General features: G+C 41.3%; 1 protein-coding gene across 1 annotated transcript in view; it reads right to left on the reverse strand.

The window, feature by feature from the left end:
* gareml (GRB2 associated, regulator of MAPK1-like) overlaps nt 1-12435 on the reverse strand; it is a 39034-nt gene that overhangs the window by 19319 nt on the left and 7280 nt on the right. The window contains exon 2 of the mRNA XM_072677654.1: nt 6842-6982. Coding sequence (XP_072533755.1) covers nt 6842-6982 — 141 coding nt within the window. The remainder of the gene's footprint in view (nt 1-6841; nt 6983-12435) is intronic.

A 12435-nucleotide genomic window follows, 5' to 3' on the forward strand; every position in this document is an offset into this window, starting at 1 on the left:
TAAAAAGCCTAAAGTGCTATTACAGACGTCTATTACCAAAGAATAGCCCTACCAGTTTGTACAGAAGCCCCTGTGGTTAACAGACATGTAAGACAAGTACTTGAGACCCAGACTTGAGTAAGTGCTCTATCAGAAAAAGGACTTGAGTGTTCTTTGAGCTCCATACTTAAGCGGAAGTACTAAATTCAACATTTTCTGTACTTCAGTATTGAAGGTAGTCTATACTAAAATGTACTACTTAAGTACTGAAAGTAAAAGTACAAGTATTGTGTTATGTAGTTATTACAGAAAGCAGTCAAAGGTCTGAATATCATTGTTTATATTATTTAAAATGCTTAGATATAAGGACTAGAGTTCCTGTACATGAGTCTTAAATTAACTCTCAATTAACTCTCTGTGGTTGGTGTGGTGCAACAGATAAAACCACTAGCTGCCAGTAAGCTATTACACCATGTGGGAAACCAGGGTTTGATTCCCAGTCTGGGTGACTATGCTGTGCTACACCAATAAGAGTCCCTGGGCAAGACTCCTAACACTACAGTGGCCCACCTGTGTAATATGAGTCACCTTGTAAGTCTCAGTGCCCAAAAGAAAGGCTGAACAGAAAAACAGCCCTTGAGCTTCACTCTCTGTAAACTCAACTACAGCTAAAAGAGCTCAGGCCATTCGGCCACATACGAGAATTTGAAGGTGGTAAAGATGGAGTTGCTTCTGGTGGTTCTTCTTCCATCTGGACATAAACTAACTAGTGTCCTAGTGTCACAGCTTGATTGTTTGTTCTGCTAAAGGTTAAGGTGGCTTAATCAAACCCAGTGACAAACCCTAGCTCTCTGGTGGTGATAATGTGGGTTTGAAATTATTCACATAATTTTTATAATTGTAACGAGTAACGATGCAGCATATAAACAATGTAACAGAGTAAAAGTATTAATTCAATGAGTATGAACTATGAACAAAATATGCAGTGAAGTACAAGTGGGAGTAGGAGAAAAAAAGAATACTTCAGTAGATACAGATACAGCATTTTAGTACCTAAGTACAGTATTGAAGTAGTTCTACTTCCTTACTATACATATCTGGCGATTACTAAAACAATACATTGTAGTGTGTTATAAGCCTTTCTGCTTTAAGGGGTTAATGTGTCCTTCAGATTTGCAGGCCACTGTGTGGTTTAAGCTGGTGTTTCTCCTGGTGTGTCACTTTGGGGAATCGGGAATGGAAAAAGAAAACATGCATATATATTGCTAATACAATTCACACCATCTCCAAGCTCCGTGACGCCCTACTGTCATTACCAACAAGTGAAGGTGCACACTGTCTCTCACTCGCTTACTGCTCTGAGGCTAAAAGCTAACAGCTAATTGTATCAAAGTGTATGTATTCTGTGATTCTTAGCTGCTAAAATGTGCACAAACCGTATAAACACTATAAGGCCAAAGGTTTGTGGACAGCCCTCTTAAGCATTGAGCATTCGGGTACTTCAGCCACATCCACTGCCAAGGGTGTATAAATTCAAGCATCTAGTAGAATGGGTCATACTAAAAACTCAAGTATTTATGCCCTGCTAGAGCTGCCCTGGCCAACTGAAAGTGCTATCAAATGATACATGGAAGTGTCTAGGAGATGTCAACAGCTGTCCTTCAGGAGCTTCAGCGAATTTTGTGGCATCAGTTTCTTCAGTGGCCTGCACAGAGCCCTGACCTTAACCAAAGTCCTTATAGGCAAGTCTGTTCACTGGCGGCCATCTTTGCAAAACACCCCGCCAGGCAGTTATTTCCAGTCACACAAGCCTGTGCTCAGAGCTCAGAGCTTTTTGTTGAAGGGCGAGTTTTCATCCATAAAAGGACGGCATGCTGAGCCTTACGAGAACTCCCATTTATATTTCATCCAGTGACCGGCCTCCCCAACCCCAGTCTCTGCCTCAACCCCACCCCTAAATGGGCACAAAAGCTTACAGACACACTCCAACATCTTTTGGAAAGCCTTCAGAGATAAGTGAAGGCTGTTGCCTATGGTTTTGGAATTAGATGTCCTATAAGCTTATGTAGATGTAACGGTCAGGTGGCCTTAGAGCGTACATTGCTCTTTTCCGAATGGTAGAACTGAGAGCTGCTGTACACTCTTACAGATAAAGGTGGCAGAAAGGGTTCTTTGAGTGATGCCACAGACAAGCCATATTTGGTTGTAAAGAACCTTTTAAAGGTTCAAAGAAGTCAATGTAAAGGTTCCTCACTCTGAGGCATCGCTCAGAGATCCCTTTGTAGCCCCTTTATCTTCAGAAGTGTACGTTTGTGAAGTTGTCGTTTGGTTTCTCTATGGCTAAAAACTGCACTGCACTGCACTGCATAAAGTTTGGATAGTAGCTGTACAACTCTACTAACTAGCAGTGGGACAGGGGTGGGGATCTACCGGTGCTGTGAAGTTCACGTTTCAGCACATATACTGCTGACACACACATGCATGCCTAGCTGAAGGTCAGTGCGGTAGCTGGCAGCAGATGGAGAGTGCATGAGTTTGAAGTGAGTAATGCTTGTCTCCAGGGAGGTGTGTATTGGGTTACTCCTATCTTGTCATTTTCTCGTTCTCCTCTGGGCTCATACTGCAACGCAGCCACCTTCAACACCTACATCCGTCTAACAGCGTCTCTCCTTTGTTTCATTAATAACCCGTCACTGTTGTTGGATTTGGCACACCTACCCAGGCCAGTCTGAGATGGTCTGTCTGACCACTCTGAGTGGCTCAAAGTGAATGGATGTCTACGTCTGTGGGGCCTCATCTCCTCACCAGCTTAAATATGCCCATATGTTAAAATGTTTTAGAATTTTATTTTCCCCTAAGCTCCACTTTCATTTTCGAACCTCTTAGTATTAATTATCTCTTAGTCTTAAACAGACTGCTTCTGTTCCTGTACCTTTAAGACTGATATATGTAAATGATCTGTGTTCTGATTGGCAAACACAGTTCAGGATGAAACACAAAAAATAAATATTCAACTGCTGTAGGTGTCAATAAATGCACTCATTTTCATGACGTCACAAATTAGGGAACTTTAAATTTAAGAGCGAGGCTCCAAGTGGCTCAGTGGTCTAATGCGCTGCCACAATGGCCCAGGGGTGGCGAGTTCAAATCCCAAGCCATGCCTCTTTGCCATCAGTGGCCAGAGTTCGAGAGAGCACAATTGGCTGAGCTCTCTCCGGGAGTTGGTAGATGGTGCTCTCTCTCCCCTCATTACTCGTAAGGAGATGTTGGCCGGCACAGGCGTCTGTTGTGGTGGAGGACCCGGGGGACCCAGTGCTTCCCTCTTAGCATGTCTGCTGCATGGCAATGCCGCATCGGGTTCGAAAAGAGACAGTCCTTATCCTCCTACTGCTGGGAGCATTTCTGATGCTAGGTGGAGTTACGACGGGGTGGGTTAATTAGCAGTACCAAATCGGGACCAAAAAAGGTAAAAAAGAACAAAAATGTTTAAATAATAAATTAATAAATACATGAAAAAGCATTAATTACAACGTAATGCTCTTTCATTAAAAGGGAATTCTGTTTTGCGGAATAATGTAAAATCTAAAGTAAAGCAAAACAACATTAACTCTGACAGCAATGCTAAACAGGAACAAATCAAGACTTTTCACCCCATAGCAACACTCATCTCTAGTATTCTGCTCACCACGGTCATCACTGGTCACCACCATCATTAGAATCATCCTCATCCTCTTCTTCATTTGCTTCCTCCACTATAATCAATCCTGCAATCCTTATAAAGTCCTGATTACCCCACAGTCTCTATAATCTGTTTATCCTCCTGCACTGTTATGATGCCGTCAAGCTCATCAACACAATCACCCTTATCATTATCATCATCATCATCATCATCTTCGCCATGGTCCTCCCTATCATCTTCTGCCTAAAGCACAGCAAGCCTCCCAGACCAAGAAACATACACAGATGATCTCATCTCTCTCGTTCCGTCTCACTCGCTTCATCCCTGGCGTCTCGTTGCCGCCGGAAACCCTTGTAGGTGATCTCATTGGTCACATGACCTCATGTTGCCGGAGACGGGTATATTGGGTAGCAGTGTTCCCAGGAGAGGAACTCCGGCGCGTTTAGCAGCCGGTATTCCGGAGAGCGGATTTTCAGAATGGGTTTCTCCCCAGATCTCTGGGGAATGACGTCAGAATGAAGTCATGCTGAAGCCGACTTTATGAATGAGATAACGGCCGCCGGCACAACCCACTGAGTGAGATATACTAACACAAACACATACACACACACAAACATCCCATCACACGACTGAGAACAACCAGCTTTTGATAATCCATATTTTCTTTTTTGGTGGTACATATTTAAAGATCCAGTGGGTTCATTTAGAGGAAAACAGTATAGCATTAATATTTGACACAGGATTACTAACTGGAGTTTACTGTATTGTTAATTAAAATAGAACATATAAGTTCAATAAGTTTCAAATCTGCCAGAGATTTGCCAGAATTTAATCACATTACTTTATGAAAACTGAAATGGGTTCAATACAGAATCATTTGTTTACATAAACTTTTACATACACCCAAGTCATGAATTTTTTCATGTAAATGTCACTAGCACTAGATACATGCAAGTGTTCAGTGGAGAGCTGTAAGACCTAGGCCTTCAGTTCACAAACTGTCAAAACTCAGACAAGGAAAATCCCACTTGTACAATAATGCTAATTTCTGCTAGCACTCTAACAGGATTCTAGTAGTATGTTAGCGCTAACCACTAACTATCCATGTCTTATCTGAAGCTTGTAACAGACATGTTATGTGAGCTTGTATGTAGCAGTTTTGCAGTATTTTCTGCAGTAAAGAGTCCTGGTACTGAGCTTCTGCCACTGTTTTCCAAAAACTGACTGAATCATATTTAGACTACCACTTAGGTTCACATTCGGTAACGTCCAGACATCCTAGAGAGGTGTTTTTTTCAGACTAAACTGGTCTTACTAACTGGAAATCAGATGAAGACTGACCGATTCCTCTCTTACTTCTACTTATACTGGTGGTTAATCTGACTTGTTAGGCCTTCAGCTCTATTACTGAAGTCCCAACCAATGGTAGAGCTTGTGTAGCTGCATCTACTCAGATGCCACTGAGAAACAAAATAGGACAATTTTCTGGTTGGTGTTTCACATATTTGACCCTTTTGCTGCCACCAAATAATACTAACCAAATACCAAACAATAATAAAATAAGACCAGTACTGTACTTGCAGAGATGAAAACAAGCATGTATCTATTGAATGTAAGTGAACTAAAATTGCACCCAAGCATTTTCTAATTCCCAGACGTCCCAGAAGTCATTAGGACTTCTCAGAAGGCCCAGAGGGTTCCCCATGGCTGATTCAATTATAAGATAATTGCAATATTGCAATATTGTTGATATTTACATTTATTTACATTTATAGCATTTAGCTGACGCTCTTATCCAGAGCGACTTACAAGGTGACTGGTATTACAGAGGTGGGCCAATGTAGTGTTAGGAGTCTTGCCCAAGTACTCTTATTGGTGTAGCGCAGCATAGTCACCCAGACCGGGAATCAAACCCCATGGTTTGGTAACTCACTGGCAGGTAGTGGGGTTATCTGTTGCGCCACACCAACCACTTTATTGTTATTATGGACATTCTGAAACACGATTACTGCAATTTTTCAGATCCGCAGTGCAGCTCTGTGTTCATCAGCTCTCACTATACTGAAATGGCACTATGCCTTATTTGATGTTCGTACGTCTGCTTTAATGTGTTACGGGTAACGTATGTAACGTATTTATAGCTTACGTTACAGTTTAAACTGCTGTCCTTTAGTAAATTATGTACTATCTAAAACATCACTGTATTCTCCTTAATACAGTGTTATTATATTATTATGTACTATAATATTGAAAACCATAATAAATGGTTTATTCTGTCTTACTGAACTGTAAAACAGCAAGAAATGTACTGTACTTTCTAATAGGCGTATGTAAATGGCATGAGTACGGTTCTGTAGTACAGGCTTGGCCATCTGCTCTTTTTCCATCACTGCTTCTCTTTTTTTTAAGTGCATGTGCGTTGTGTCAAGAGGACACTAACAAGAAGAAGAAACGTTCTTGTTATATAACATGACGAACCAGGACCACCGAGGCAATACACCAGAGACGGATACAAAGGCCAGGTCACTGTATGCAGCAGACCAGGCCTCAGCGAGCAAGTGTGATGTTAAGTGCTGTAATACAACAATCAATACAACGTTAACAACCATCACCATATCACTGCCATGCCCTCTATCAGTCAGGCTCTCCTTCTCTTTTCCCTCTCTCTGCCTGCCTTCTCCTCATGTGTTTTCTCATTTCTAGTCGTCAGCAGTCAGCTAGCAATACTCAGGAGTAACACAAGTGGCAGAGAAGTGTAGTTCTTTGGAAGCTTTTAGTAAGCAGCATAAAATAATACATATGGAATTGTGGAGTTCCCCAAGGCCTTTGCTACTTTTCATCTTAAGTGTTTCTCTTTCGCTAATATTTTAAGTGCATCAAGGTTATATGTGGCAGATATATACACAGACTGATCTATTTAATTATGACTTTCACTTCATATAAATAAACACAATAAAAAGATCCTGATCTGAGGAAACAGTAATCACATAATTGTGAAGTTCCCCATGGCTCTATTGTAGGGCCTTTGTACATTTTGTGGTTGTACTGAATTAGGAATATAATAGAGTCTTGTGCTGTTTTGCCTGGCATCCTTTCTAGTTCACTGGTGGGTTTAGTGTGCATGGTGGCTCTATTGGCAGGCTAGCTACTGCCATTAAAGTTTAGTGTGTGCAACCATCTTACCCTGGTACTGCAGCGGGATGTCAATCTTGGGTCCGATAACATAATGCCCCTCCTCCAGAGAGTGGGCAGTGACTGTGGTCCACTGCCTGCATGAGTGTAACAGGACTACATCCTCCTCAGACAATCCCTCCACATTCTCACCTAGAAAGAAACACAGATACGTTACACATGCATACTCTAAACATAGACATTTCTACCGATAAAAGCAGAATTAGAATAGGATATATTTCTTGACTGAGAATCATGTCATGTGTAAATGGCGGACGACCAAACTAGAGGTGTTCCACTCTGCGTGGAAGGACAGCCTTAGTCAATATAGAAAGGCACTCATTAAAACTCGCTCAGTGTATTTGGCCTCGCTGATCGAGAAAAACAAAAGCAATGAGATCTCTAAACTTACTAAAAGCCAGGCAGATACTCAACCCCAGATTCCAACATCTTTAACCAGTCATGTTTTTATGGACTATTTTAATAATAAAATAGAAAATATTAGACAACAAATCCAACCCTGCTTATTAAATCAAACATGGCCTTCACCTGATGTAGCTGCTTTAGAACATATCTTAGTTGTAGAACAAAGGCTAGAAGCCTTCTACCCACTTCCACAGCCTAAACTAGAAAAACCTTGTACACTCGACCCAATTCCCTCTAAATTGCTAAAAGCAATACTCCCAATTATAATCAGACCTCTTTTAACAATTGTAAATTCATCCCTTAGCCTTGGGCATGTACCCCAAACCCTTAAAATAGCAGTTATAAAACCTTTAATCAAGAAACCAAATCTTGATCCTAGTGTATTATCTAATTATAGACCCATCTCCAACTTAACATTCGTATCTAAGATACTATAAAAAGCTGTGGCCCAACAACTCTTCTTATACCTGAGTAAAAATTACATGTATGAGAAATTCCAGTCTGGATTTAGACCCAATCACAGCACAGAGACAGCCCTAGTGAAGATTACAAATGATCTCCTTCTTGCCTCTGATCAAGGCTACGTATCTTTATTAGTCCTACTAGACCTTAGTGTAGCCTTTGATACAATAGATCATACCCTATTACTAGAAAGATTAGAGAAAATGGTTGGAATCACAGGAACATCCCTATCATGGTTCCAATCATATCTAACGGGACGCTTTCAATTCGTAAAGATAAAAGATTTATCTTCAAATTACACAGAAGTAAGATATGGAGTTCCGCAAGGCTCAATTTTAGGACCGCTATTATTTACATTATACATGTTACCACTGGGCTCAGTTATAAGCAGACATGGCGTTAATTTCCATTTCTATGCAGATGACACACAGCTCTATATATCAGCCAAACCTGACGATAAATTTAGACTACAGAAAATGGAGGACTGTGTAAAGGATATAAAACTCTGGATGTCACATAACTTCCTTCTCCTCAACAGTGACAAAACTGAGGTTCTCCTTTTAGGTCCAAAAGACACTAGAAATAAACTATCTGACTTAATGTTAGACTTGGCTGATTCTTCCATCATTCCTGGTTTAGCAGCTAAAAATCTTGGTGTCACATTCGACTCAGATTTATCATTTGAGCAGCATACAGCCAATATTAGTAGACCAGCCTTTATGCAGCTTAGGAACATCTCCAAACTAAGAAACTCTTTATCTCTACAGGATGCAGAAAAGCTAGTACATGCTTTTATTACCTCAAGGCTAGATTACTGTAATGCACTTTTGTCAGGTTGTTCCAGCAGGAACCTCAATAAACTTCAGCTGGTGCAAAATGCTGCAGCCAGGGTCCTTACTAAAACTAGAAAATTTGACCATATCAGTCCAGTTCTATCAGCACTTAATTGGCTCCCAGTTAAATTCTGTATCGAATACAAAATTCTTCTATTAACATATTAAGCCCTACATGGCCTCGCTCCTGAGTACCTGCGGGATCTTATTGTATATTACGAACCATCAAGACTACTTAGATCTCAGGGTGCTGGCCTCTTACTCGTTCCCAAAATTCAGAAAACCTCAGCAGGGGGAAGAGCCTTTCCTTATAAAGCCCCCCAACTCTGGAATAACCTTCCAGATAATGTTCGGGACTCAGACACAGTCTCAATCTTTAAATCTAAGCTGAAAACTCATATGTTTAGTTTAGCTTTTGGTAATTAATGTTTCTTAGATAAGGGCTGCAGGTCCAGGGGTTCGCGGACCCAGGGAATTGTAGTACACTGAGATGCTGGAGCTGTCGTCTCGCTGCTTACATGCAATCACTCAGGTTTGTTGACGGTGGAGCAGATAGATGCTGGTGTTCTCAGGGTGCTCCCGTGTCCGTGTTACCTTCTGGCTCGCTCCTTTTAATTAGGCTGTTATAATCAGACCTGCCAGAGTCGTCAGACATACTCTGATGCTGATGCTAAACATTCTCTGCCCTCCGTAAAATTCCTCTCAGAACAAACTTTCTCTTTCTCTCTTTACCTTCTCCGAGTAAATGGCCACCCAGCCCGACCTGCTGGAAGATTGCCCGCTGAGGCCCCCTCTCCCTGCGTCAAACCAGCTGCCACCTACCAGTCCGGCCAGCGGGCCCCCCCACCCGCCACCACCAATGGCGGACCGGCGCCTCACCCGCCTGCCGCTACTGCCTGTTGTTTTCCGGGGACTGTCTAGCCGTAGTGTTTTGGTTTCTTAATGCACAACAAAGCTACTGCACTTACGTCCTGCCTCCCAAGCATTAGTGACAGGAAGATGCTAGGCTAACACTGGACTCCGGAATTCTGAATTCTGGCAGAATTTCTGACTCTCAAGTAGCAAATTCCAACCGGAATGCCCCCGACAAGTGCAATTTTTCTTACTCGGAAAGTCGGGGGAGCGTTACAAACCCAGAGTTTAAAATCCAAGATGGCCGCACTGCATGTCAACAGTAGTAAAAGCAGTGGTATCATACAGCTTATTAGCGCTTATTATGTGCCTTAGTAAATCAGTCGTATACACAGTACTGCCCAATTTCTATATGTGTGCGTGTTTCCATCGTGTTTGGATGCGCAAAATCTTATAGGGTGTTATGAACTGGTATTGCTAACAATGCTAACCTGGGACAATCCTAACAATGATAACCTGGGACAATGCTAACCTGGGACAATCCTAACAATGCTAACCTGGGACAATCCTAACAATGCTAACATAGGACAATCCTAACAATGCTAACCTGGGACAATCCTAACAATGCTAACCAGGGACAATCCTAACAATGCTAAACTGGGACAATCCTAACAATGCTAACCTGGGACAATCCTAATAATTCTAACCTGGGACAATCCTAACAATGGTAACCTGGGACAATCCTAACAATGGTAACCTGGGACAATCTTAACAATGCTAACCTGGGACAATTCTAACAATTCTAACCTAGGACAATCCTAACAATGCTAACCTGGGACAATCCTAACAATGCTAACCTGGGACAATCCAACAATTCTAACCTGGGACAATCCTAACAATGCTAACCTGGGACAATCCTAACAATGCTAACCTGGGACAATCCTAACAATGCTAACCATAAAATTGGACATAAAATTGGGACATATTTTGGTTCGATTCACAATAAAACACAGGTAAAGGACTGGCAGCTCCGACATCCGACATTCTGAGGTAAATATAACACAGTCACTTATCTCTCAATCTGTGAAAACTCCAGCCAAACATCTCTTAACTTGTCTCTGAATACACCTCCACGTTTTTACTTCTGGAAAATCAATGTGATTTAGAACATGGTGACTTACTTTAGTCTAGAAACACCAAATCAAACTTCCTCACAGAGCCGAATGGCGGGACAACCATTTTGTGCAACCTTTTTTTTTTTTTTTTGCTTTGGTTTTACGAATCTTTTTTTATACGTCCCTTTTTCGGTAGATTTTGGAGGAAAACAATGATATGTTAGTGTGTATTTACTGACTAGAGATTGGTGACAGATCAAGCCTTGCATCATTGGTTCAAAACTAAAAACCTGTCTTGGCTGAGCGACTGCATCTGAGGTTATTAATCATGTTCTTTAGATTTGTTACTGAAATATATCTTTAAGCTCTTAAACGAGCTGAAAGTGTTATTACAAACTTCTATAACCAAGGAACAGCCCCACCAGTTTGTTTCAGAAGTCCCTGTAGTTACTGAGTAATACACCTTAGTGTGCAGTAAGCCTTGCTGTGTTAAGAGGTTAACCGAGCTGGGATGTCAAGGTCAATCCAGGCATATTTTAATTGAACGGGTATTGCCCTGTATTGAGTATTGGGAGTACCAGTTCAGAACATGAGGAAATTAATTATCTGCATTCATTCAGTTCATTCAGTAACATTTTTAAAAAGCAGATTCAAAATTCAGATTTTAGTTACAATTTGCTTGGTAACATTTATTTATTCTCAACTTTTATTTCTTCTTATTTAAGCACAGCATTTTGGACAGCTATGATCATTTTACATGCTTTAGCTTTATAAATCAAATGTAATATTTTTGGAATAGTTTTTAATTACCTGCCCAACAAACAAACTTTAAAAACGAGAATAGAGATAACCTGTCACAGACTAATTTCCAATAACACAATATCCGTCCAGCCAGACTGGCAGGACGCTCCCACTGCCGTAATCGTTTGGAGAGAGGTGGTCAGGATGGCCGTATTAATTCTTGTCTTTTTCTCATTTAGACGTTCCAATAAAATCAGTATTTACTATTACCGGTTTTAAGTCTTGGCTCATGCAAATGCAAATTGTGACATGGACATGGTAAAAAACCAATAGCTGAGCTCTCTCCAGCACCAAACCAAGGTTGCGTTCACATTCTGTGGCATTTTGTTTTTAAGGGTCAATTTACTACACACATAAGGGCAGCTGTGGCCAAAAGCTGCTTCTGCTTCTGCTCCATTGTTCTCCATTGTTTCTTCTCTTGTAAATTTCCAACTGATTCATGATGGGAAATAACCTCAAAAAGGAATCTCGTTGCAGTCTTGTAAATAGTGACCCTGCGAGACTCTCAGTCTTATCAGTGAATAATGACGAACTGTCTTTAGAAGGGGGAGAGTGTCAGACTTTAGTCTTCTACTGTAGGGTTAGCATAACTCAGGGGAAAAACCGAGTGAGACACACACACACACACACCTTCCTAGGCCCTTGTACAGTTAATAATGCTGATGTTTATAGACTGAGACTGAGAAAAGTGTCTCTAGACTCACTCTCATGCGGACACACAGCGGAAACCGCAACAACAGTCATGGCTACAGAGATGTTTCTTCACGGAGGAGACCCCAACTGCTGCCAGGGGACTCCACAGAATTGTAGCCAAGAGTGCAATCTTGCTTGCTCGCTCTCTCTCTCTCTCTCACTCACACACACACACACGAATCATTACACAAGTAAAAACATCACCATCTAACGTTAAACCCAGTCACTAACACGAGAGAGAGAGAGAGAGAGAGAGAGAGAGAGAGAGAGAGAGAGAGAGAGAGAGAGAGAGGTGTACAATTGTGATTTTTTTACTTTCTTAACTTTCATAATTCTGTAAATAAATTCTAATATCAGTCCTGTTCTAATCTAGAGTTTCTGTTTACATGTTTCCTGTCAATCACTTCAGCAGCAGTGGATCGTA

The sequence above is a fragment of the Salminus brasiliensis genome, chromosome 1, assembly GCF_030463535.1.
Source record: "Salminus brasiliensis chromosome 1, fSalBra1.hap2, whole genome shotgun sequence".
In the NCBI taxonomy this organism is placed as follows: domain Eukaryota; kingdom Metazoa; phylum Chordata; class Actinopteri; order Characiformes; family Bryconidae; genus Salminus; species Salminus brasiliensis.